The sequence below is a fragment of the Grus americana genome, chromosome 3 (assembly GCF_028858705.1).
Source record: "Grus americana isolate bGruAme1 chromosome 3, bGruAme1.mat, whole genome shotgun sequence".
Lineage (NCBI taxonomy): Eukaryota > Metazoa > Chordata > Aves > Gruiformes > Gruidae > Grus > Grus americana.
In genome coordinates this window covers 14,353,758-14,381,473 of record NC_072854.1, presented here as the reverse complement: position 1 = coordinate 14,381,473, position 27,716 = coordinate 14,353,758, and the positions used below count along the sequence as shown (strand labels likewise).

Here is a 27,716-nt window from a genome sequence, read left to right as displayed (position 1 = left end):
TTCCCCTGGTCTTCCTTTTTTCCCTTCTTGAAAATGAGGATTATGTTTCCCCCTTTCCAGTCAGTGGGAACGTCACCAGACTGCCACAGCTTCTTAAATATGATGGACAGTGGCTCAGCAACATCATCTACCAGTTCCCTGAGGACCCCAGATGCATCGTATCAAATCCCATGGACTTGTGCACCTTCACGTTCCCTAGATGATCTCAAACTTGATCTTCCTCCACAGTCGGTAGTTCTTCATTCTCCCAGTCCCTGCCTTTGCCTTCTGTGACTTGGGCAGTGTGGCTAGAGCACTTGCCAGTGAAGACTGAGGCAAAAAAGTTGTTGGGTACCTCAGCCTTCTCCATATCCTGGGTGACCAGGTCTCCCATTTCCTTCCAGAGAGTGTCCACTTTTTCCCTAGTTTTACTTTTATCACTGACGTACTTATAGAAGCTTCTCTTGTTGCCTTTGATGTCCCTGGCCAGATTTAATTCTGTCAGGGCTTTAGCTTTTCTAACATAAACATAAACATAAACATATTGCACACTTTAATATCTGTATGGCTTAGCATTGCTAAAGAAAACTCAGTAATTCTTGTGGCTTTAGATGAATGCACATGTTCACTAAGACTATAATTTAAGTTAGTTTTCATTATATTTTTGGAACATGGAACACACTGTAGAGTTCTGTGCTGTGCTCTGAAGCACCAGATTGCTCTGGAGGGCAATCTGGGCACATGGGCCCACCCCAGCTCACTTGACAGACCTTAGGAGATGAGACATGCTGAGAAGAGAGGGACTGCACTGCTAACATAGGCCCTTCTCATTTCTAGCTATGAACACAAATCAGAGAGAGATCTGAACTGAATGTTGATAACCAGAAAAATGGACCCAGAACCTTAGAGGGGCTGTTATCATTGATATGGGCAGAGCGCTTTGAGGATGTGTCAGTTCTGCTTATAGATCCTAATTTGGTTGCGTGGAAAGCAGTTGTTCACAGGGTCTCCACCATACCTCCCAGTACTTCCAGCTTCAGGGTTGACTCACACAGGAGCAACTGTATTGCCTTTACATGTACAGCAGCATCACGTGTCTGTCTCTGTGGAAGGCCAGTGGGAGAAGTCCTGCAGCACTGTTGCAAATGAGACTTAGATTTCAAATTGCTGACAGATTTTAGGAAACATTAACAATGATCATTGTTTCTGACAGAAGAAAAGAGGTCAGCAACAAAGACGCTACATTACCTTACATGGAAACACACTACTTTTGCCAGCAGATAGTTGGGGCCTAAAATACTCCTTCGGTATTCATTTTCTGTTTAAGTGGATTATTGTTGTTGCTCCTTGGCTTGAATGGAAGCCTGATGTCCATCAGATGATTTTGCTAACTGTGATCAACACTGTAGAAGCCCTATGAGTCCCCTTTTTTATTGTAGTTATGTAGAAATACTATGGCTAGACTTTCACTACTACATGCTGCTCCTTTTTCTTTGACCAGTTTGTGCAGTTGTGATATTGTCTACAGAATAAATAAAACCATCAGAAGAATATGATACACATTTTAATTCAAAGTGGAACAGTATTTGTAGTCGGCTTCCCCTTTACCAACAACCATAAAACCCCCAGCTCCCAAACTAGCAGTCTTTCCGCTAGCCACCCACAATCCCTATTCACCTTCCTCCTGCCTCTCCCTCTCAGTTGCAGGCATCATAACTGCACCACTCACATTTCAAAAGACATTCTCTAATTGGTCTGCAGTTCATCAACATGTTGGAATTGTGTTTCATTTAATCTACGTCAAACCCCTATGGAAAGTCCAGTTACTATACTTCACTTTTCTGTTTATTTTCCAGTGCAGTATGTGTTATAATGTGCTGCATGCTGAGAATTCTCAGGTTATAAAGTACACAAACAAAATCACTGCTTAAAAGCTTTTGGTGATTGCACATGCCTCTCAGTCCTAATGCATCAGTGGAATCTCTGGAAGAAAATTACAATGCATGAAGATTTTAGAAAATCCACATTGTTTATTTGTTTATTCACATATTAAATGTAGAAAATAATCTCACACATTATTATTTCTATTGAAGCCAGAAATCTCTCATACTGTGCAGAAAAAGGGAAGGCAGTGTTACAGGGATTAATAATGCATCTAATATGAATCTCTTAGTAAAATTAAAGATGAAAGAAACAACATAAAAATAGCTTGAAAGCTGAGACATCAAAACACAAAAGCGTGGGCATTCTGAATTCAGACTGCCATTTCACTTTTATTACAGATCTTTTGTGCCTAGGTGTTGTAGCAAAGAACTACACAAATCCAAAGCACTTTTGAACCAAATTTTTGCACCTATTTATTAAAAAAATAAATTAAAAAAAAATACATAGTTCAATAAGTTCATTAAATACTCAGTCACATACCAGCAACTTACTGGTGCAGGAAGGTAGTAGCATAATGTACTTCTGAGGCTCCCTGACTGACACTTCATATTACAAATCCCTGTTTTCATATCTTATAATTTTGCAAAATATTAATGATTTGGGCTGAAATTTTCTATGACAGATGCCTGCCCAAGGCTGTTTCTTTGGTGGGCAACATTCAATCAAACAACTCAACCATTCTGGGGAATTGAATTAGGGGAAAATTAACATAAAAAAGAGTTAGCTACCTCATTTTATAAAGCTGAATTATGCTTTGAAGCCCAGACATCACAATTGCAGTTGGGGTGCTTTTTACCACCTTTAAAAAAATATATAGAAATTTGTCCAGTTCTAAATACTTGAAAAGAAAATTATAAACTCATGTCTGGTATTCTGGAAAAAAAAAAAGCTTGCTAAAACTCGCTTGGACCTAACAGAGTTCTTAGTGCTTTGCACAGAATTTCGCATGCTCTAAGCCTCAAAGTGACTGAGGATGCTTGCTGCACATCGCTTGACCATGGATGTGTCATCCCAACTGAATGAATGACCACACTTCATCCCTCATGGTTCCTGTACGTCACAGGTCTACACCACATTTGCTATAGCTTGCCCATGGCTAAGGGGGAAAGGCTGGATGATGTTAACCAGACACCAAATTAGAAGGCAAGGAACCAGAATCTCCTGTGTGGTTAATGAATATCCTACTGGCAAAAAAAGGGTCAGAGAGATTATTGTCAAAAGTATACACTAAACTTACCTAATCTGAAATACCAACCCCTTCCTTTATTTCTGGAATGATGATTATCATAAAGCTTCCTGATACTAAGTCTCTCCCACAGAACAACACAATAGCAGGGTCATTTTTAGGGGATAGTGAGACCACTTCTGGTAAGGAGATGCCACATTATTACAAAGGTTAGTAGTGCAGCATTCAATGTGCTTGATGACCTAGGTATCTATTTTGGTGAGAGAGTAACGGAGAAAAATTAAGTCAGCAACCAAATGAATGAATGCTGATGGATGGGGATGATAACCTGGCAATGAATGAAACTGCAAAGAGTCCATCAGAAAGCAAACAAGCTGTTCAGGAGCCTAGACCATATAGCCTACAAGAAATGGAGCAACCTGAAATTGTTTAGTCTGGCAAAGAGGTGCCTTAGGGACAATCCAAAAGCAGCTTACTACCAGCAGAAGGGCATTTACAAAGATGACATGGCCAAACTATTCTTTGTAGTGGCAGACAATTTAATAAGAAGTAGCAGCAACAAGTTGCAGCTTGAGAAATTCAAATTGGGCATTACTAAAAACTTTCTCACTGTACGGAAAGCACAGCACTGGAGCAGTCTGCAAAGTGGTAAAATCTCTATCCTTTCTAAGATATGGTTAGAAAAAACCACAGCTGATGTTGATCCCAAATTTATATTAGCCTCACTTTGAGCAGGAGATGCATTAGATGGACTACCAGATATGCCTTTCAACTAAGAGAAAAAAAACTCTGTTGCTAAACATTGCACCTTCCAAATAGTGTACTTCAGGAAATCTGAATTGCCTAGGAATAAGAATACAACTGGGCAACCATTACTAATAATTTCCATGAATACATATTCTATTCTTAAAAGCTTTTACACTAATTATGTTCACAACAACTTTTTCACTCCATTTCCACAAAAGAATTTTACCTGGAGAAAGATTCAATTAGTTCTAACTACTGGACATCAGCTATGGCTTTTCCACTATAGAAGACCATCTACTACTTAAATGTTATTCATACTCTCCCTACAGAGTTTGACTTCTCTTCAGGGTCTTTCAGTTTATACAGATGGACTGCTCTGTCAACAAGAGATTTATTGATATAGAGTTCTGCTAAGATAAAAAGAATTTGTGAATATAATCACCAGGACAATAAGTAAGTTGCAGTGATTTACAAGACTTGTAGATTCCAAAATTTTAAGGTCAGAAAGAGGGATGTGGGAAATAACCTGACAATGTAACGGTTTCACAGAAAAAGGTGTGGTTGGATGACAATCCAAATGTGAATCAGCAATGCCACTCTGATGCAAAAAGGCATAAACCATAACGAAAGGTATAAACAGACAGCCTGTAAACAATTCTGCTGCTCTACTCTGCTCTGTTAAAGCCTCAGCTGGGTTTCTTTTTCCAATTTTGGGCACCACAGTTTGTGAAAGATGTAAAATTGAAGAGAACTCAGTAGAATAATAAGAACAACTGGAATCTAGAAAACATAACTGGAGAGAAAAAAAAAACCTGAATGAATTATGATTCTTTAACCTAAAAAAAAAAAAAAGAGAGAAAACTAAAAAGGGAATTACTTCAAATATATAAAAGGCTGCAAATAGAAGAGAAGGAATAAATTATTCTCCATGACCTAAGAGACAGAACAAGAAATAATGGGTTCAAACTCAACAAAGTTTGAAATTAGGATTAGAATATTAGAAAATAGTAATACAATTGTAAGAATAGTGAAGTACTGAAATAGATCTTATGAGAGATTATGGACTCTTAAACTGTGGAAACCTTCAAAACAACGTACATGAGCTACCAGTACTCACAGAGATATTGCTGAGGAAGGGGACAGAATAGATAATGAATCTATGAAAGTGTTTATTTTTAATTTTCCTTTGACTATATTGAAATCAATTACTTTATTTGTCTGTTACATAAAGTACACTCAGATTTGAACATTAGATAGTACAAGCATTGTATTACTCTATTTTTTTTGCTAAGGGTTAATAATTTTCTTTAAAAAAATATAGTTTTATTTCTCCCTTGGATTTGTTTGGGTTTATCTTTCTTCCAGCTATCTTTTACTGATGGGATTTTATCCTGAAACTATGGAAATTCCCATGATTTCATTTACACAGAGGACTTAAAAGTGAAGTTTGAATTGTATGTCCCAAACATTTTCATACCATAAGTATTTTTTACAAGCTTCTGCTCAAGAGCAAAGGTAATAATCAAGAAATTTAATATGAAAAGAAGAAGCAATTTCTGTTCATGGAAATTATTCAACAAAATAATTTTGCCCAATACATTTGATGAAATAGCTAATTTTTCATAAGCTATTTGTGAACAGAAGGGGGAGAAAAAAAAAAAAGGAAAAGAAAAACAAACAACGTGTCAAATGATTCACTAAGAACCATGAGCCCAGTTAAAGCTGAGATGAACATAAGTGATTTACACCATTTTCGATTTAATTTACTGCAGTTGGTTCTTCGCAAACTCCTTCTTCATTATTAGCTTCATTTATTTCTGGAATTCTCAACTAGCCACATAATAAGGCTCAATCATATTTGGTGAAGGGAGGTTATCAAAGCCCAGTTCTCCCGTACAGGTGTCTCTGGGGTCGCAAGGAATTATCTGTTTCAGGAAAAGCATTTCATGTGTCCATACCACATATGACTGTCAGGATTGTTTATTAGAACAGCTACTTTTTTTTTTTTGGCAAATACTCTGTGCACCAAGAAATATATTACTCAGTCATCAAAAATATTTTTCAAGTCCAAGTAAAATCAGCAAAATCTTTCAGCCTCAAAATAATCAGCATCTTTGAAGATTCTAAGGATTTATATATTTATTTTTTTACATTAGCATTAAGGGAGAAAGAGACCCCCATCTTTCAAAAGAAAATTTCAATTTCCACTTACTTATGCTTCATATTTAATTATCTATCTCTTTCTTTCAAGTAAAAAAGTGCATGTTTTAAAAATCTCACTTTTCAGGTCAAAAATATTTGACTTAATAGAAAATTACTTTATTCCTAGGTTACATTTTTGTTTGGGTGTTTTTTTCAATGTCTGGTAAAGTTTTGAATGCAGCACAACTCATAAGCAGCTTTTTTAAACTGAAGTAAAAGAATCACTGGCCATATCAGGGCTCTATAACTGTGAATTTCGTCTTATTCTGGACATGGGGTTACCATCTCAGCCTCAGGCAAATATCTCCCTATGAAATGGTCACAGAACAACAATCTCTACAAGCTTATCCCAGGGATCAGATTCTTCAAAGGCCTTTTATCCTTAGCAATTCTCTCATACTCTGCGAACACAACACAGGGGCTGTATGGGCCGTGCTTTCACGCCCAAAATTTCATCCATATTGTGGATTATTACCCCCCAAGCTTGGTGACATCCAAATAATATAATTCTTACAGCACTGTGTATGAAGCATCAGTGATGGTCTAGGGAATAGGTAAGCAAAATGAAATGAGCATGCAGTTATATTATTTAAATTCATTTCTGTTTGACAATACCTCCATATCCCACGTTTGTTGCATTTCACTTACATGTGCTCTGCAGAGATGTATTAACAGCATTTGTTTCATTAACAGCACTACATTGTCTCCCCAGACCAGCACTGACATTGTAGCTCTATCATCTTTCATGTCCTAAATTACCATCTCACATTGCCGTAGATATTTTTTTTTTTTTTTGCCTAGTATGGAACAACTCTGTTCTCTATATTATTTAGCACCTAACTCTTCTACTACAAATTTGTTTCCCAGTAAAGGTCTGAACAGTCCCCAGAAGAAACAGATTTGTGAGAATTACTGTGAACAAATAGACAGCCCTTGTCCTATATAACTACTATCAGGCAACGAAGAAGGTAAAGGGAGGTGAAAGAAGTATGAATATTCCCATTTACATAGAGGAAGGTTGGCAGTACAGAGATTAAGGGATAGAGCCAATAATGGATTTAAACATCTAAAGCAGGATTTGGAGAAAATGGAGACGTTTAGGTAGAAAACTGTAATCTGAAAAGCAAAGCAACAGCTGCTGCCTAAACTTGGAGGCACTTAAACCCAAGACAGACTGTAGATTTGAGTTTACAAGAGGTTAGTGTTTCTCATTATATGCATGCCTGAAGTTTCCTGAGTGTTAGCAACTCAGTACCTATCAACAGTGGCCTGCTGTGAACTCGTGCTGAATCCCCAGGGGTCTTTCGTGGGGCTCTGTGCTGTGCTCTGCAACACCGACAATCCACCACAAGCCAGAGCACAACACAAAATCGTAATCATGAGGTTTTCAAGACACATCTGCTGTAAACAGTGATGCACTTGACCACGCATTTTGTAATCAGCAGTCAAATCAGAAACCGGTTATCAGGAAAGTAGGATCCAGTTATTTCTTCTGCTTTGTAGGGAAGAATGAAGCACCTATTTTTAGAGGAACGTTCTCATCTCAAGGCTATTTCCATTTTTACATTAAATAGTCTTTGAACTACAGGAAGAGAAATAGGAACCCGGGTTTCTTTGCCTTCAGGTGAGTACTCTAATCACTTACTTAAAAGTTTTGTTCGTGTTTCCTCGAATTATTTTCTTAACAAGGGCAAGGTTACAACATGATGACTGGAGAATAGCCAGAGAGCCTATAGCGTGTCTAACTAGTGGATGCACTTAAACTGAATGACAGAGATTTAAAACACTGTGGCTACATAGGGAATTGAACCCAGATTTTTCAAACCAAAGATGAGTAACATGCTCATATTTTAAAACAGAAAATTGCATCTAGTCCTTTCACTTTAAATAACTGATGGCACCAGCCTAGCACCCAGTGACATGACCAGGGTCACTAAGAGACTTTGTAGCACAGCTGAGAAGAAAACAAACAGGTACAAAACTAGTCTTGTCACAAATCAGATTTTTTTTTCCTATTAAGTACAATTTTTTCTCTACCAAAATCACATTAATTTCTGCTTTTTTTAGGGGGGAGGAGGAAGTTAAGATAGAGTACTGTCATACCTTAGGCAACTTATCCTGAGTATATTCAAGTCATGCTGCATCTTCTAAACTTAGGGATAAACATAAATTTTGCATGGCTTTTTACTTCCATTATTATTGAAGGAACAACACAGCTAAGTAAAATGAGATGTAGTCTACATTCATTTATGCATTATACATAAAGTAGTTGGTTAAAGTTTAGTATGCTACATCTCTAAAAAAAACTTTCGTAAACAATAGGTTTGTATGGACACGGTTACAAAAAGAAAAAAAAAGTATGACAATAACATGGTTAACCAATAAGCATAATTAGGTCAGCCAGACATTTAGCTGTAAGAATGATATACATGAATAGCCATCTACTTGTATTTGAGACCCAAGATTGAGCTTAGAGGCTGGAAAAATGTTGTTTGGAAATAGTGCTGAATTTACATATTTGGGCTACTCAATTTTTTGGGGCAGAAACTTATTTTTAAAAGTATCACAGTGCAGTCTCAATGATTTTATTCAATATTTATACAGCTTAGCAAACTGAATGAATTCTAATTGTATATGTTTGTCATTTCTAAACATCTAAGGCTGTATTCTTTCTTTGAATGCACACAGAAGTCTCATTGGATTCAAAGGAAATTGTGTGCATGTATCTGGTGACAGCCTTTTCTGTATTATAGGCAGGATGATGCTGGCCTGGCGGTAGAATTGATATGAATTTTGAATGACTTAGGTGTCCAGGATCGGGCTCTGTATTTGAAAAAGAAAAATAGAGGCTAACTCCAAAAGGTATTTATATACAGCAAAGTATGATACCCTCACTGAATCTAGTTCTGTAACTCAGTCAAAAAGCTTCAGCTAACATCATAAACCATGAGAGTGAAGCTCGAACAGTTTATGAATAGCAACTGTCACACAGATTGAATTTCTTCTTTGCTATTCAGTCAAGGGGTATTTGTTATTGCTTATAATATTTAGAAAGTCATTTTGGAGTTGAGGTATTGAAAGCCTCACAGATAAAAATATTTTATAAAATATTAACTAGCATAATAGAAAGAAGCATTGGGTGCTCATTTTATTTAAACATTTAATTTTCATGGGAGTCCTTCAGGGCAGCAGAAATATCATACATATTATTAAAAATGAGCAGAATTATAATAGAATGCAGTTACAGAACAATGGCTTAATAAAGGATTCCAAAGCACATATGAAAAAGGAAAGAGCCATGCAAATAACCCTGTTATAATACATGCAGGAAAATTTTAGGTTGCCAACAGCTTTTCAATTAAAAAAAAAAAATATGTATAATGGAGAATCTCTTGAGTTTTAGAGGAAATCCAAGAAAACTTCATGTCTTATACTGGAGACACCATTTTGCCTTTTCTCTTTCAGGAGCTTGGAAAACAGCTAATAATAAGATAATAATAGTTAAGTAACCAATGTGCACTTAGATACGTATTTATTACGTATTTCTCATTAGGTCATTTAGGGACAGAGTTAACACATCATTAGTGGAGAGTCATACACTGAAAATGTCATTTTTGTGAAGAACCACTATGTTACTCCTTATGGTCATATTTCTAAAAAGGTTTCCAATTTACAAAACTGATTAGGAAAGTGCTGCCTGCAGTTGTAAAATGTTAGTTGAAGAAAGACATCAAAAAGTTGATTTGTTTTGTGCCAGTAGTCCACCTAATAAGATTGCGTTAGAACACAGTTACAAATACTTTACTTTTTTTTTTCTGCCAGCTTATTTTCTGAAGCTGCACTAGTTTCCTGAGATATATTTTCCTGTACAAATGTTATGATGTCATTTTTATTTTAGATTTATTTGTAGCTAGAGGTATAGGAGATTGTGGGAATTTTCCTACTAGGCTGCCATTATCATCCTCCTTTTACAGAAGGAACAATGTAACCACCTCTATTAAGGCCATGTCAAAATCGTATCTTCAGAAGGGACCAATACTCGTGACTGTTTCAGTTTCAGAGCACCATCTACAGAGTGCTAACACCTTTAAAAAAGATGTTTTTCATCTGGCACATATTCAACATCTTGTTACAGCACTGCTGTAAATTTAAACTCACCCTGCAACTACATGATCACAAGATCAACTATAAAAGAAGTTGAAGGAGTAGGTAGTTGGGGTTAAAGTTCGCTATCAATTGGAATCCTCTTATTCACGATTAAATATAATGTGAAACTGCATCTTTACTGGGGGGAAAAAAAAAGCAAACTCGATAAAAATTCTCATATTATATTGAAGCTACTTGGACCAATATATGACTGAATTAGCAAATTTAAGATCAAGCTTACTTTAACAAAAGCTTTCAAACAGCCACTGAAAAACAGATTTTGTGGCTACAGTCACTTGGTTAGGCTTACCACAAGGCTAGACTATATTATATTTTATTTCCTAACAGAGATAAAAAGTAAAATGAAATTTATGTAAATAGTATGAACTTTTAGACTGTGTTCCTGAACCAAACGACAACCTGCATAAGTGTAAATATTCTGCTGTGAATAAGCAAATTTTCCCTATTTGACTGTGGCCATGTCTGCTTAGAGGCTTTTGTTGTTGTTTGTTTCTTCTGCCTCTATATGAAAATGGTGGCATGTCAGAGCATTTTGGAATGTTCAAAATAACATTGAGAAAGAGATAATCCGGGAAATACAAGGATCAAGAAATAACACTCACTGTTAATTGATCTAACTTTATGCTCATCAACATCCAATTCTTCAAAAGTTCATAAAGCATATTGTCGTAACCCTGGGGAGGGCTTCTTTGCATATCATAGTAGGTAATTTAAGATTAATAGATTAATATCCCCCTAAAAAAAAAAAAAAAAAAAAAAGCCTATGAGCCTATGCATTCAGTTTCCATTTAGTGTAGAGACACAGACATCTAAATGAAAATCTAGTCACTCAGCTATTTTTCTTTCATACTCCAGTGAACAAACATGATGCTACTATCAGGGCCCTGAGTGCCCCAGCAAGATCTACAAGCTCTTCCCCTGCTTCTTCAGGGTTTGCTGCCTGTGCTCAAGATCAGCTCTGATAAGATGAACCTCGGATCGGAAGTCTGGGAGAAAAGCAAAGTTAATGATGAAGAGCTTTGAGGAGGCTTGGATGGGGCTTCAGCCCCTGACGTGGGAACTGCGTTGAAGCTCTGGCCCACGCCTAGGCAAGGCTGCCTGTGTTGGGATGGCCTTGCATGGCTGCCTTGACCTCCTGGCTGGGCCTCATCCAGCCCCAGTCCCCCAGGCCTGCTCTGCTCCCTTTGCTGGAGCACCAGGGGGCTGCACTTGGGGGTGAGGGCACCCCCAGCTCCCCATGCCCTAGCCCTGCCCAGCATCCTGCCCTGATGCTCCGTGACAGATGAAAGTGATGAGGCTTCCCTGTTTGGGATCCTGTCTACATACCAGTCTTCCAAGAATAAATATGTTTAAAAGGAAGTTTCTTCTCATCCCTCCTCAAAATCTTTTCTACTACAATATAGTTTTGGTTGTATCCCTTCATCAGGAAGCAGAAATTAAGTTTGGAGGCTTTACAAGTGTTATTTGACGAAAAATACACTTGGTCATGTTTTACCTCCTCTTCAGCAGCTGAGTTGAGTCTAAATAGTTGGCTACACAGGGACAGGTCAGAGGTCCAAGGACTGGCACAGTATTATTCACAGTATTAAATTGGTAGCACGGCCTTCTGAGAAGTTTTGGCACAAGCCAGTTACTATTCTTCCATACGGGCTAGGGATTAAACTGGGTTAGGAATAATTCCTAATAGGCAGCTTGGAGGCAGCCACCCAGTTTTGGAGTTTAGAGAATTCAGCTGGACAATTCTATCATTATACCATACCTCAGGGCCAGAGAACAGCCCCTGGTCCATTTCACTTACAAGTGACCCTATGAATGTAAGAATCACAAAGCCCCTAGAAGCTAGAAGAAGAGCAGAAAAGAGGCAAGGGGGAAATCCATGGCCACAATTATCTTCTTGAGTGAATTTTCACATTTTGTATTTCACCATTGCTGGATAAAAATGACAGATGTCCAAAGCTCAAGGATCAAAATCTCAGGACCCTCCCAGACTACTTAGATGTAGAAAGTGTACTTAGTTATGTAGTGCGCCTACTCCTATAGGGCTGACAGGGCACAAATTTACCCAGAATATCCCAGATCTGGGCATTGTGGATCTTGGTATGTGGACAATATGTATGCAAAGCTGTTTGGAAAAAGTGATCAGCTCTAACATCTACATCAGTTATGGTCCAGATCACAGGTTTCTCAAAGGACTAAAGTTTTATGTCTCTGAGGTCACAGGTACACTGAGACTGTAGTAAAGATATAGGCACAAAAGAAGTACACATGGAGTATGCCACTTCAGAGAATTTCAGGTGAAGAAGATCCTTCCTGGCAACCTTTCTGTCTAGGTGCCTATGGGCAGACCAGATTGCAAGCTGAAACAGAGGTGAGTTTCTGGGCATCTGAGATTCAACATCAACAGAATTGTAATGGACAGATTTCTACAATCTAGAGAAAGTTTCTAATGCATAGGAAAGTTCTCACCCTTATCACGACTTTTTTTATCTCTGGTTGTTTATTGAAACATGCGTTCCTACATTTTTCTGCACAACTGTGCTCCACTCATTCAAATCAACAGAGGTTTCAGCTCCACTTTTAGCAACAGGGGTCCAAGGCTCCAAAGCTCAGCTCACAGCAAGATGATAAGAACATTTAAAAAATAAGTTTTAAAAAATAAGCTACTGGGTATCTATTTTGTTACATATTTTAAGAGTTTTCACTGTAATAAATTAAACATAAATGCAACAGTGACAAAATACCAAGGATGGAAAAAGGCAGAAAAGCAAAAAAAAACAATGAAAAAATGTAAGTTCACTCCCTCAGTGTGGACCAGGACAGAGCCAGAGATGACGGTGTTACCAGGTTTCTTTCCTATGCTCAGTCTGAGGCAAAAAATGTTAGGGCTAGTAACAATGGAGCAGGGTTAGTAACAGGGCAAATTGCAATGTCCTGGGGCAAGGAGAGATTATGACCCTGGTTAATGAGGCTGAAGCTGGTCAATGGGAGTGTGAAGAGTGATGCTGCACTGCCAGCGCTTTGGTCTGAGAGCAGCCAAGCCTGCACTCGCTGCCTTGCTAAACAAGCCTCCATGAGCTCCCAGAAGCAAAACATGTAAAGGAGATGATAAACATGTTAATCAAAATAGCGCAGACAAAAGAAGCACCTCCAATAGGCCCCAGCAATACATTTCTGTGGATGCTGTGTACTGCTTTTGTAACATCCTCTAACATCAACAGAAGCCTTCAAACTGAGACATTTATTTCAAGCAGTTGGTTTACATAATTTCTATGATTTTTCTGTAGTGGCCTTTAATCACAGTTTTATATAACAATAAGTTTGGTGGGTGGTTTTTTTTTTCCATTTTGTTTGTTTGTTAGGGTTTTTTTAAGGTAACTTCTTGACACTTCGTAATCTAAAATTGGGATTGAGGAGAAAATGAGGGGGAAAATCCTTCTTGAGGGATGGAGGTAGAGCATGAAGCACTGATGAGACAGACCGTGCAGCCAAGAGAACAGAAATGAAATGAGAAAATGGATGTTGGAGGTGTGTTGAATAGAGGTCATGGAGACATGTGGATTGTAAGTGCTTCAGCAAGAGATGGAATATCCTTAATGGAGCAGACTCGGAAGATGTAAAGAACATAGTTAAAATTTGCCAGGAGATATTCTACCTAGTTAGAAGTGCAGAGTCTTCCTTAGACCCAGACTCCTTCCTTCTGCACCCGCAGCTTACTGAAGCAGTCTGTTCTATACTATTTTGCATGGAAAAGATGAAATAGTGTTTTGTTTGTTTAGAACTATCTAAAAATTACATCCACGTAGCCTTGATGATTGGCAAATGTGGGAAGTGTGAACTGTGTGAGTGCAACCTAAAAAGATGCAGACTTTAAATGGGAAAAATGTAAAGTGTTTAGAAAACAGAAACTGTTGATGAAAGATGTATCTACGGAAAATGGCCTTCAGCTTGGACTAGCTTTAACAATGAGGCACATCAACAGTTATAAAAAAAATCAAAATATTTAAATACCGTATTACAGCCTTAACTATAAATCTATTAGAGTGTTTTCATAACTTAATTTAAATTGTTGCAGTTGGTGAAGGTCATGCCATAAAAGAAAACACAATTTCTGACAATTACTAGAAAAGCATTTACACAATTCCAGAGATTAATAACATCCATCTGTTATGCTTAGTCCTGTGAAACTTTTAAATGCATATATTAGAATAGAATCCTTTTTTTACATATTTTTTTTCAAATTCACTTTCTAATTCTGCAGACCCTGAATGCTACATCCTTAACTGCTGTAAATCAGCTTAATTCCTGGGAGTCTCAGGCTGTAGCCCCTGGGTTTATGAGACAAGGGAAGTCTGTAACCATTAACAGATTAGTATAATTGCCACAGTGAAAAATAACTGATGTCAGTCTTAGAATGTCATATCACTAAACAGACCCTTTTTTCTCTGCCGTTTATGATGTGATGCTTTTGCATATGTTTAAAAAATAATGAGAACAAAAAAAAGAGATGTTCTAGAAAGACAGCCATATAAATATTTGAAATGAAAAAGAAAAGGGTCATTCAAAGTAAACACATCTATCTAAGAAACTCAGTATTTGACCCATATGAATTTAGGTATATGACTTTTACCCTGAGAAACTGAAATTCACTATATTTATTTAAGGATGTATGTCTCTCTATCATAAGAATAAAGTGATGGCATTATTGTTCTCAGTTAATTAATCCTGAAGACTGGAAAAAGGCCAGCAGTGAAGAAAGATATTATCCACAAACACTGAAAGCAGAAATACTTATGTCTAGATGACAAAACTATTTCCACTGTGAAGAAAGTAGTAAATTTACATCCAGATAAAAATAGTACTTTAATATGATTCACATATGAACCAAAGAATGTAATTAGATTTCTTCATGAAGTGTCTTAAAATATTTAAATTCCCACTTCTCAGAAGTTTGCATGATTAGAGCACAAGACTGGGAACTCGGAAGAACTAGGTTACAATCCCATCACTGACGTTGCCTCATAGGGAAATTGTGGTCAAATGGACTAATAATTTTTGAGTTTATTCCCATAATGTGCAAAATTAGCTGTAAAAGTGTGTATTGGTATTAACTACTATAGATGACAGATTTTAGATTTCATACGTTTTAGGAAGGGATGGACTGCTACTGTCAGGCAATCTCACTTTTCACAAATCATAGCATATCTTCTAGTCACATCTGAGGACAACCCACGACCACTGCTTCAGCCGCATGTAGAAAGACAGACACAGGGAGTCATCTCACCTGATGTCAACCATCTAACACTCCAGTGTCCCATCTAGGCGATAGCAAGAGACAGGCACCTCCTTAAGGCAGTTCATCCCTTCCTAAAATAGGTCGTGCAACAGGCAAGAGGAGCACCCCTCTGGAAAGGCCTGTCTCTCCTGACTATAGGGAAACCCAGAGGACCAGCTTAGACCGCACAGGTACACCCTGAGGTTGCTCAAGTTAGGCGAGGAGCATCCCACCTCCAGCCTCAAGGGACGGAGCAATGCTTGGACACGTGCGACCTTCCAGCTGAAGCCTGGGTCGGTTTTTTTTTTTTGGTTGGTTGGTTGGGGTTTTTTTGATGGATTTTTTTTTTTTTGGTGGAGATTTTAATCCTTTTTTCTTTCTTTTCGGTGCAGAGGTCGCTTGGCAGCAGCACACCGCGGTGGGCACGCTCTTTGATCCCCCCTTCCCCCCGGGAAGCGCCGCCTCCTTACACCGAGCCGCTGGTGTGCCGCAGCCCCGGAGCCGGCCCGAGGGGCGGCCGGAGCCGGGGGGCCCTAGGCGGCGGCGGCGGCGGCGGCGGCAGCGGCGGCAGGGCCCGGCCAGTGACGCCGCGGAGCCCCGCTACTGCCGCCGCCGCCGGGCGCAGCGCGGCGCGGCCAATGAGCGGGGCCGGGGCGGGCTCGGGAGCGGCGCCGCCGCTACTTAGGCTCGCCGGAGGGGCCGGGCAGCCCACAGCGGAGCGGGGCGGCGCGGGCAGAGAAGCCGGGCGAGGAGCAGGGAGGACGGAGCTCACCTCCTCTGCAGCACCCATGGGGACAGGACGACTTTAAAGGAGTTTGGGGGGGGTTCTGGCGCTGGGCGACCACGGGTACGGAGGGGGGCGAGAGGGACTCCTTGGGTGGGGGAGATGCTGATCGCCTGCTCTTTGCCCGCTCCTTACGGGGTCCCGGCCGGGCTGCGAGGATCGGGCGGGCAAGCAGGGGTGCCAGCTCCGAGGCCGTGTGCTCCTCCAGCCGCCTTCCCGCACGAAGCGCTGCCCGGCGCGGCTCGGCTGCGCGCAGGCGGAGGGAAGGGCTCGGGACCCTCTGGGCCAGCCAGCCCCTCCCCGCGCCCCGGGAGCCCTCTCCCCTTGCAGAGCGGGGAGAAGAGACTCCCGGGGCAACTCCGTCCCCCCCGCCTAGAGCTGGCAGGCGGCGGGGAGCCTCCTTCTACCGCGGCGGCAGGAGCCGGGCGCTCTGGGACCGCCGGGATCCGGCGAGTGCCGGGGAGACGGGGGTCTGCCCTGCCCTGCACCCCGAGGGTAGGGGGAGGGATGGGCACTGGGAGTTTCTCCCTTGCGTAGAGGGGAGGGAATGCGTGGGGGAGGAATGGGGGCTTAGGGCGGAATCGCTGAAATCTTTTGTATGTGCCTTGATTTTTTTTCTTTCTTTCCTTCCCTCTGTTTGCACTCTCCTTCTCTTCTCTTGTTCTCTCTGTCCCTGCCCACCCCACCCTTCCTTCAGATCCGGCGATTCCTGCCCTCGCCTCGCCCTGTCATTGATGGGAAATCAACTGGATCGCATCACCCACCTGAATTACAGCGAGCTGCCGACCGGGGACCCCTCGGGGATCGAGAAAGACGAGCTGCGCGTCGGGGTGGCTTACTTCTTTTCGGATGAGGAGGAGGACCTGGACGAGCGAGGCCAGCCAGACAAGTACAGCGTGAAGGGCTCCGGCAGCCCTGGCCAGGAGACGCCCACCCACCACCTCCACCACCAGCTGGTGCTGAACGAGACCCAGTTCTCCGCTTTCCGCGGCCAGGAATGCATCTTTTCCAAGGTCAGCAGCGGCCCCCAGGCTGGGGACCTCAGCGTCTACTCGCTGTCAGCCCTGCCTACCCTCTGCAAGCCGGGGGACCTGCTGGAGCTGCTCTACCTGGGGCCGTCGGAGCACCCGCCGCCGCACTGGGCAGTGTACGTGGGCAGCGGGCAGATCATCCACCTGCACCAGGGGCAGATCCGGCAGGACAGCTTGTACGAGGCGGCCGCGGGCAACGTGGGCCGGGTGGTGAATAGCTGGTACCGCTTTCGCCCGCTGGTGGCTGAGCTGGTGGTGCAAAACGCCTGCGGGCACCTGGGCTTGAAAAGCGACGAGATCTGCTGGACTAACTCCGAGAGCTTCGCCGCCTGGTGCCGCTTCGGGAAAAGGGAGTTCAAAGCCGGGGGGGAGCTGCAGGCTGCCGCCGGCACCCAGCACCAGCAGCAGTACTATCTCAAGATCCACTTGGCGGAGAACAAGGTGCACACGGTGAGGTTCCACAGCCTGGAGGATCTAATACGCGAGAAGCGCAGGATCGATGCCAGTGGCAAACTGAGGGTGATCAAAGATTTGTCTATAGTGGATGGGAAAGAATAGGGAGTAGCAGGGGTACATGGCTATTTTCCTTCTGCCCTGCCTGGGGAGACCAGCCTGCCACAGAGACAGGAGGCTGCACCCTCTTTCCATGGGACGCGACTGGAAGCAGGCTCCATGGCAACATTCCAAAAAACCAGCATTCTTTACACCCATAGCCAGTATTTTGTTTGGCTTTTAATAGCATTAATGCTGAAAAAGTGAGAGAGAGGAAGAAAAGGGGGCGGTGCAGGAAGGCTCTTCTCAGAGTATGTGGACAAAGTCTCTCCTGTCGATCGATGTTGACCATTCTAGCAACATGCCAATAAAATTTCAAATTGAAATTTTTTTTAATTTTTATTTCATGGCTTTAATCCATGATAAGTTTTAAACGTCTGGGACCATGGATGTGGATCTAGCTAAATGAGTTTCTAGCTAGTATCTGCCTTGCAGCCAACCAAAAGCATCAGTCACACTTTGCTAGCTGGGAGGGAAAGGTGGGGAGGGTTTGGGGGGAAGGGGTAAATGCCTGTTTGTTTTGATTTTCAACACTGTTGCTTCAGCCTGTAGCTGCAACCCAAATTTTGTCCCAGCCAACTCTGGCAAGATACTAACAGGGGAAAATGCTTTCACATTTCTAGTTGAAATCTATAACATTTAAAATATTTGTCGTCTTTGCTTTCTGTTTGCAGCTCTCTGCTAAATGTCATCGTAATGCATAATAAGCTCTTTCCACCTCTTCCCTCCTCCCACCCTCCCTGCCTTTTTTTACTTTTTGGAAGAAAAAGTTGGTGAGCTGCTGTTTTCCTGAAACTAAATTCATTGGTTAAAGGAAGTGGTGTATTTTGGGGAAAGTATACTCAGTGTTGCTCCTCAGAGATCCGGCTTCTAGGATCTCATGCTTGAGCTGTGGATTTGTATCGCTGTAGTGATTCTCACTGCACCACTGCTTCAATACCTCTTCACGCACAGGTCAACAGAATCCTGTAAGAAACAAATAGGTTTGAATTCTGCATGTTGCCTCTTTGAAACAGCAATTTGTTGCATATTTGCAATTCCACTTAAAGAAAATAGATGTAATGCGGCATTCTGAGTTCATCTTGCATTTCAAATTCCAAGCAACTAAAAATCCTGTTTGGTCTAAGTTTAGAAATCCACAGCTGCATTTAAAAGATGCCTTTTAATGTGATGTGAGCAATGCCTTGTCTGTATTTCAGATCCTATTCACTCATTACTTAATTCTAAGTTTTGAAGTGAAAGATCAGAATATTAAATATTTATTTTTAAAAATCTATAACAAATTCAGTATACTGGGGCATTTCTAGAGCTGTCTATTTTTTTTTTTAATTATTATTCTGAGCTGCATACAACTTGTAATAAGCATTTTGTCTTTGCATGTTTCAGTACTGGAAAGAAAATGCATTTGTTTTTGTCCACTCTTCCCACATCAATGTCAGATGGCAGAAATAGAAGTAATACCCCTCTTCTGTATATACAATACACTCCACCCCCTATCAATGTACTGTGTCCTGGCTCCTTTTTGTATTAAACAATGTCATAAGCAACCTTGTTGCAACAGTAATTTCATTTCCACAAAGTGTTTGCCTCCCATAGCTGAAGCTGTGAGGGTGGAGTGTACTTCATAATAAGTGTCAGCATAAATATCTAACAACCACTAAAAAAAAAAAAAGAAAAACTCAAAACCACACCCCTTCAGTGAAGGTCATTTAACTGGCTTTATGTTTGCTGATACACTTGATAAAGTTATGTGGTAATAGGCAGTGTTACTTTTATCCCCTCCCCTAAAGTACCTGGTTAGTACAACATAGGGTAAAGATTGAAAATGTGAATTGTTGTTACTGTCAAGCTACTGCTGAAATAGCCTCAAATCACAACATACCTTTTAATAAATGTGTAATATTTTAGCTTTATATTGGCAATATGTGCTGTCTGATAATGGCAGTTTTTTCCATAACATGAACAGAGTCCTCTACATAGTATTTGTGTATCTTAGTAATTGTACTGCATTAGATCTCTCAAATTGTCTGTTAGAACTGATTTCCCTATATCACTTGGTGGGAGCACTGCGGGATTGCAGAAAGGCACTGGCTTTACACCCAAGGCACTTACAAAAAATTAAAACTTAAACGGTAGGAGAAGGAAGGGTGGGCAAAAGTAATTTATTTTAATTTCCCCATATTAAAAATATACGTTAGAGAACTGAGGCAGGAAGAGGCAGGGAGAATTACATAACGAAGGAATAAATAACAATGTTTATGAAGACAGGAAGAATGAAGTGGGTCACATTGTTATTTTTTTATTTCTGGAATGCTTTTTCTTCAAATTGCTCTTTAGATGAATACTATAGGATTAGAGAGAGGATCCTTGCAAGAAAAGCATTGCATGTCCTCACTAGTGAGAATTTAAAACATACTGGCTTCAAACTTTTCACTGTGCTTACCAAATATTCCATCACTCTATCTAAACAGCCATTTTAACTCTGGGGATTTTTGTAATGATTTACTAACCTGGTTCATGAGCATGACAGTTTTCCTTGGTTTACCTAGCTAGCTGTAGAATGGTATTTTATGGTATGTAAAGAGACTAGTCTATGCTTATTTATTCAAGCTCTGTCAGGAGTGTTTGGCATCACTCCAAATTTGTACAGATAAAGGTAATAACAAAATTAAGTCCTTAGTCCTTTGCATAAGGTCTGGAGAAAATATATTGGAAATATTCACAGATGGTATTAACCTAGGATATAGTATTGCCATGACTGTGTTCAAGGAGCAGTGTGTTATTAACAATGAAGATACCCACACAGATCCTTTTGGTCTTGTCTTTTGCTAGGTTTCAGTCCTGAGTTACTGACAGCAGTCTGGTCCTGATTCATAGTCCATTGAAGTTAACGGAAAGGCTCTCACTGACTTCAGTGAACTTTGGATCAGATTTTATTGTTTAGGAGGTGGTTAAAATTTGTGGACCTTGAGAAGAAGTGAGATTTAAGGTGGCATTTCAGAGACCAGAAAGGCCACCTTTCTGAGATGGGAGACCGTGGAAACAGTCAATACCGTGAAAATAAGGGAAGAAAACAGACTAGTTCTGGAACAAACAATGTTAATCTGAGATGGCAGTAGGGAAACGGTGAAAAAGACTGAGTAAAAGTGGATATAAAAAGTTGTTCAGTGCCTTGAAATAAGACATGGAAGGCAGGGGAGCAGTCAGCTGCGAGAAAGGCAATGATGTGAATGACTGACAGGTAAAAAATGTAATTGATTATACTCATCTTTCAGGATCAGTGACCTGCCTGAGTTAACATTTCCATTTCCAGCAGTAAAGATATTGAAAAATTATATTATATCTGTGGAATCTGTTTACATTCTTCAGTCTAGCTACCTAGGGTAAATATTTGTATCTCATTCATTGCTCTTGAAGTACTGACTTGTAATATGACTGCAATGTTAGGATACTTTGCACATCTTTCTTTTGTGTCACATTTCAAGCTTTCTGTTAGCTATTTGGGTAGCAGTTTTATAGAATCTCTTTTGCTTGGATACCATTTTCTTTGTCTTTTCAAAATGCAGTCTTTTGAATTGCTTTGAGGCTAACATTTTATTAAAAATTCAATTCGTGTCCTCCTGAAACATTGAGAGCCTTTGTGAAATGTCTTACTGTCATGACCAAAATATTTGCTAGTTATTGGCTGTGTATGTAGGTAGAGGACTGTAAGGATGGGTAGCAAAACAGATTTTGTCACTGTCAAATTTTATCTCCATCTTATGCTTGCAGGTTACTTTGTTTTCATTTGTTAGAGTTTTTTCCCCCTCTCAAGTCATTATGGTTGTATAAAATGGAAAAAAACCAAAACCCTCATAGTGTATTTTTTAGGGCAATGTCCTGTTGATCCATATGTGGATTTCAGATTAAAAGCAGGGTGTAACAGGGTACGGCCTTCTGGGTGTGACAAGAAATGGCCCTTGGTCTGTGCTAGAGTGTGCACAGTCTTAATTATCCTGCCTCATTTCATTTTAGTGTCTTTTGTATTCAGGTAAGTGATATGCAAAAATCTGTCACAGTTTATAGACCTGTCTATGTGATGTGTTGAACATCTGTAACTCCAACCAGCGTTCACTGGAGTTGAGGGAATGCTGGATCTCACTCGAGACACGCAGCATCTTGTGGGATCAGGTACCTCAGCCCGCCCGGTTCCCATCCCTCTGTCTGCAACTACCAAGGAAGTAGTGGGCTGGGACTGCTAATGCTAGTTTTAAGATTTAGCTATTTTCTATGACAGATTTCTACTAGAGCAGTTTAACAGGGTTCTGTCCATAATTATACTTGTCTGTGACTAAAAAGTTGTTGCTGCTTATGCTGTGCAAACTGTGTTTTCTGCTTTACAACCCAGGAGAAAGATTAAAGTCCCAGTCCCAAAGAATTAATTCAGAAATATGTAAGGAGGTGTGATTGGGCTACCATGCTGAAGGCAGTTTCACTGCAGAATTAGGATCCAAAGGATAATAATATATGACTAGAGTGTGATCAAGTGCTGCTGTTAGTTCATGAGTGTCAGTGTTTACATGGCAAGTCTGGAATTTATTTGCTTACTTTATTATTATGAAATATTTAACTTCACTGTACTTTGAGTTCAAATTTGACGTGCAAAACTGCCCTATGCTCATGGATCCTCTGACACAATGTTAGTTTAATCTGTCAGACTTTTTTACAGTTTTATTGTAAAGAAAATTAATGAATACTGGGATCAGATACTTTACTGAACTGCCTGTAAATCAAACAGAGGGTAATGTAGATGTTAGGTTGGAAAAAGGCAATGAACTAAGAATCTTCTGTTACTTGTTGTATCAGTGGATTTACTCCAGATTATATAGATGTAATCTACACAGATATAAACTACTAGTGTTGTATTTTTTTTAAAGTGGTTGTGGCACTCTGCATTATCTTTTTTTGTAAAATAGTATTATCTTGTCTAAATAATACAACTCCCCTGTGAAGTTCTATTTTTTGTATATTGAAATGCCACCATGCCATTTAAATGGCATAAACCGTATTTACCTTTGAGAAATAAACTAGAATTTCTCTTATAGGATTCATAACCGAGCAGCACTTTCATTTCTTCATTTTAAATATTTTGCATCAAGCACAAACATATTCAGGTAGATATGTCTAGAGGACTCATAGACCTTCCATTAACAGAGGCCATTCAGATTAAAATTATGCCTTGATATGGTGATTTTTTTTTCCCCCCATATATTTATTTTGGAGCTTTGAGGCATTTCTGATTCTGCATATGATCCATGTGTGTAAAACAGCTTGCCTCTTCAAATGTTTGCAGGATCAGGATCTTTAAAATAAAAGAAAATCTATCCCCTTCATGTGGCATTTCCTTTGGGCTAAAATCAAGGAGTAGGACTAGCCAGAACCAAGACCTCAGCATCAACCTCCTGTAGGATTCAGTGGAAGGCTTATGTGTGTGATGTCTACCAGAAGGGCCTTAATTGCATATTCTTACTTGTACATATAGTAATCATCTATGCAAATTGGCATTTTCCTAGGTAAAGTGGGTTAATGCTTTTCAAACATCCCTTTGACTTTCTCTTGTGTGGCTGTGTGGGTACGTGCATTGGGCACAAACTATAGTTTAGTGTATGGGCTTGAGCCTCTGAAGTGCTGTAGAGCCAGTATCTCCAGCTGTTTTGACAGGACCTCAGGTCAAGTTTGGAACCAGTGTGGGAGAGTTTGCGGTTAAACTTCAGGCTGTTCAGGGAAGATGTTCAGAGCTAAGCTTGAAATTCTCTTCTTTCTTTCTCTTCTCCAAGGTGCATGAGGGTGAATAACTGTGTACCCCTCATACATAAAACCATTCACACTTTGGAGATCCATGCTACTGCCTAGGCAAAATAGGGTGAGTAAAATATGCAGTGTCTCATCAGGCTTAAGTAGCAAATAATTCTTCACAGTTTAAACACTGTTTGGATACAGAGTGGCATTGGCAATCTATTTTGAAAAGTTGTATTTTAAGCTCATAAACTTAGCAGCATAATGCTTATAAATGGGAGACCTCAATAATCTTTCTTGGTAATTCCTATACAGTAGAGGTAAGAGCTTGTTCTCAGTTTGTGTAAATCAAGGAGTAACCCTGCTTCAAGAAAATTATCATGGGGTAGAATTTGCAAATAAATGAAACAATCAAACCCCAGATTTAGTTCTGACACAACACTATCATTGCTGCAGGTAAATGGCAAATATCTAACAGCGTGAGTAAACACTAAGTGCTGCATTGTGGCACTTTCCACAGCACAGTACTTTATGCCACAGAAGGAATATTTCTCGTATGTTATTTAGTATGTGTAAACATATCACAATCTGGTCTTAAAACAGATCTTTTTTCCATATGTTCCTATTGTTTCCATATGCCCCTACAGTCAGCTGAAAGCAATATAAAAACTGAGTCTGGAAAATATACTAATTGTAAATATTTAAGCAGAAATTTATATGCATATTGATATAAAACTAATAGATATACTTGTATACAATATACATATGCATACTGTGTGTGTATATATTATGCATACACACACACAAGAAGTCTTGACTATTTTGTTAGCATTGGTAATAAATGGCAATCATTTCAGTATGTATATGTGCAACAGATGGCTACCCAAGACTTCACTGACAGGATTTTAACACTATTCAAATATTTGTTCTTTAGGGTGTGCCATGGTCTTCTGACATCAAGAGAAGTGAGTTAAATATGTGGGTTTTGACATATTGCTACTTACTGGAGGAAAAATATCAAGGAGCGCTTCACTTTGCAATAATGAAGTACCCTTTTAGAATGAACTATGCTGCTACTGAATTGTGTATTTATAAATAAAAGAATGCTCCAGTGAAGTATCCATCCATCTTTATCTTCGGTATATTTTAATGGTTAGTGCCACAAAGTTTTTTTTTCATAATTTGAATGTTTTTCCCCTTACTGTAATATTTTGGAAGAATAACACTGAAATTAGCTGTGTTCTGTTGTTCAGACATGCTCAACTATTGTTGTATAGTTGTTCTTAAGTAAAGAGGCGGCTGGCAATGATATTTCTTTACTTTTCTGATCTTATCTTTCTCTGAACTGATATGTTTATTTCAAAAGCTAAATGGTGGGACTTTGAAAAGCACTTACTATTGATTTGACTCTTTCCCCATTGAACTCACTGGTGAACTTCCACCAAAGTTATTTGGGCCACAGTTAGGCTATCACTGACTGCTTTTAGAAATCTTACCTAATGGATACAGGGTGAAAATCAGCTCTGTCAAGACCTGTGAGTGCTTCGTGTGGACCGGATTGCTGAGAGTTATACTTCTGAGTCTTTGACAGATGAAACTTCATTTCAAGAACTAATAGCCCGTTATTCTGTGTCCTCACCCAGGAAGTTTTTATCTCACCTGATAAAAGATTATGTATCTTTTTACCTGTCCAAAATTCTTCCTGTTCATCAAACCATCTGTAGGTGATAAAGGCACTTTTCCATGAACCGGCCCATCACTAGAAATCACTGTTACAGAGACTGTCAGAACTGAATCCTTGCGTAGTGAATATTGTCATTTCCAGAGGCTGCGGAAGAAAAAGAATTCACTCACCTATCCTGCTAAAGTCCTTTAATAAAACAATTTTATTGAAATAAATAAATTTATTGGTACCGAAAGTAGATCCAGTATAACAAATCATGAACCACCATAACATTGCTGGTAATTTTAACATCTGACGGAGCATCAGCAACAGTTACTTTTGAGAACAGATTGCATGTTAAACCACAACTTCATTGAACAGAGGTACCTTAGATGAGTGCAAGGACCTGTTAATGTTTAACATGTAACTATATGATACAACTCTCTTTATTTCCTAATATGACAAAGCCCTAGTTTAGCTTTAAATTCAAACCTCATTACATGTTGTCTGCCTACCTGGCAGGATTAGTATTTCCAGCCTGTGCTGACTTTATACCATTGATTCTTCAGTTAGGTGTAATCAAAGGTCATTAATATTGAAAAGTTCACTTTAATTGACCCATCGACTCATTTTAATTATGGCAATATAAAAGACTGTCAAGTGCTAGACCCCTGCACAAAGGGTCAGTTAATATGCAGATTCATCCTGGTAGTAATATTGCCTGGGTCCCATTAGCTCTAGCTAAGGGCTGTAAAAGAGTTTCCTACTTCTTTATCTCTCTTTCAAGTTAAATGAATATGGGAAAAAGATTGGCAGAAGAAAAAGGTTTTAAAAATAAAGTCACGGTCAGCAGAAATCTTGGGCTCTTCTTTTATATTTATGCTTTGTATACAGATAAACTCAGAAACACACAGATAAAATTTTCACTGTGTTAGAAGCACGAATTATAGAAATGATACCCTTTGAATTTTGGCAAGTTAGAAGCTTGCATACATATACTGAATAAAGAGGGTAATCTTTTGTTTTTCCATTTCACAGTAACTTTTCTTAATCCATAGGAACCCAAAGTTGAGTTTGCTGTCTGCTGATAATGTACCCCAAGAGCAATAGAAATGTCAAATATTTGCACACTGCAAGTGATATCAGTACTGAAAACTTATCTTGGATTTCTTTCTCCTGAAATCCTTAATCTCATACATACCTTTAAGTTTTAATGATTTTCCTAAGAACAACATCCAAGATAACATGAAGGGAAATAAAGCAGGAACATAAAATCTCAGAGGAAGAATTTGTTTCATGTTCAGCTATGGACTGTCATATATTTCTTATTTCCTTGAAACAGGAATATGATTTATATCAATATTTAGGGAGCAGTTCAGTTTGAAAGATCCATAGACCTTTTTTCAAAATTCAGGTGTGCTTTACTGAAAAGAACAATGTTAAGGAAAAGGAAAATGTACCATTTTGAGTTTAATAGAGTCATCATATTGGCAGGAAAACTCAAGTAATATTCTTTTACCACTCCAAATCTTATATGAACTAGTTTCAGACTGACTAGTTGAAAAACGTGAAACAGTTTTGTATCAGTTTTGTTCATAATGGTCACTGTTTGACAAATATGACTAGTCATTTGTGGTGCCTCATCTAATCAGTACTTCACTGAAGACCTCCCAAACTGGTTATTTTTTCCAAACAATGTCAAACTTCTGCCACCTGAAAATGAAGCCCCCAAGCAGACTCTAGTCAGAGACTGAATATTTAAGACAGCTTAAGTGGAGCTTGGAAAATATTACTCACATATTTTAAAAGCTTTCATAGCTGTAAAATAAATCTTACAAAACATAGAATTCAATATTGTATCCTACTAAACATTAAATATATTAGGATTTTTAAACATACAGGTTAGCACTAGTGTATTACATGTGAGAAAGGTAGCTGCTAAGCAGTTTATCTTAAAAATGAACCCATTATATCTTGAATGCAAGACGTAGAGGTTGAAACGGTATTCCTTAGATCTGATTTATGAGCTAACCTACACCTTCTTGGTGAGGTTTCCATTATAATTCAAATAAATGTGTCTATGTATATGAATGCTTGTGGGATCCCTGTTATTACTTTTGTCTGTATTTGTGTGTGATAATGGCTCTGTGTAATCACAGCTAACTGCTACAAGGATACTGGCATCTCTATTATCTGTACATTGAGTGTGATCATTAACTGTTAGTCAGGAAGAAGGCAGTAGAAAAATCAATGCAACTTTGGACAGAGGAAAAATAAGCTGGGTGATAGTAGTGGGAATGATCCTTCTGCAAATGACATTTCATCCAATGTATGAGTGGGGGGAATGCATAACTGAATCACGCAAATGCAAAAGGGAACGGAGATAAAAATCAATTCTAGGACTTATCAGACAT

General features: G+C 39.5%; 1 protein-coding gene across 4 annotated transcripts; it reads left to right on the top strand.

Annotated features, from left to right (window-relative positions):
• The first annotated feature begins 16,111 nt into the window (after positions 1-16,111).
• LRATD1 (LRAT domain containing 1) lies at positions 16,112-27,304 on the top strand. 4 transcript variants are annotated; one of them, XR_008576569.1, is made up of 4 exons: positions 16,120-16,344; positions 16,979-17,762; positions 23,681-23,766; positions 24,574-24,710. XR_008576569.1 is itself a non-coding variant. In XM_054822004.1 (3 exons), the coding sequence occupies exons 2-3, from the start codon at positions 17,016-17,018 to the stop codon at positions 24,736-24,738; spliced, it is 912 nt and encodes a 303-aa protein (XP_054677979.1). In that variant the 5' UTR covers positions 16,112-16,344; positions 16,979-17,015; the 3' UTR covers positions 24,739-27,304. The 4 variants fall into 4 exon arrangements, 3 of the variants coding, with proteins under 3 accessions (XP_054677979.1, XP_054677981.1, XP_054677980.1); XM_054822004.1 differs by lacking the exon at positions 23,681-23,766 and having other exon boundaries at positions 16,112-16,344; positions 24,574-27,304; XM_054822006.1 differs by lacking the exon at positions 24,574-24,710 and having other exon boundaries at positions 23,681-24,545.
• The last annotated feature ends 412 nt before the right edge of the window (positions 27,305-27,716 follow it).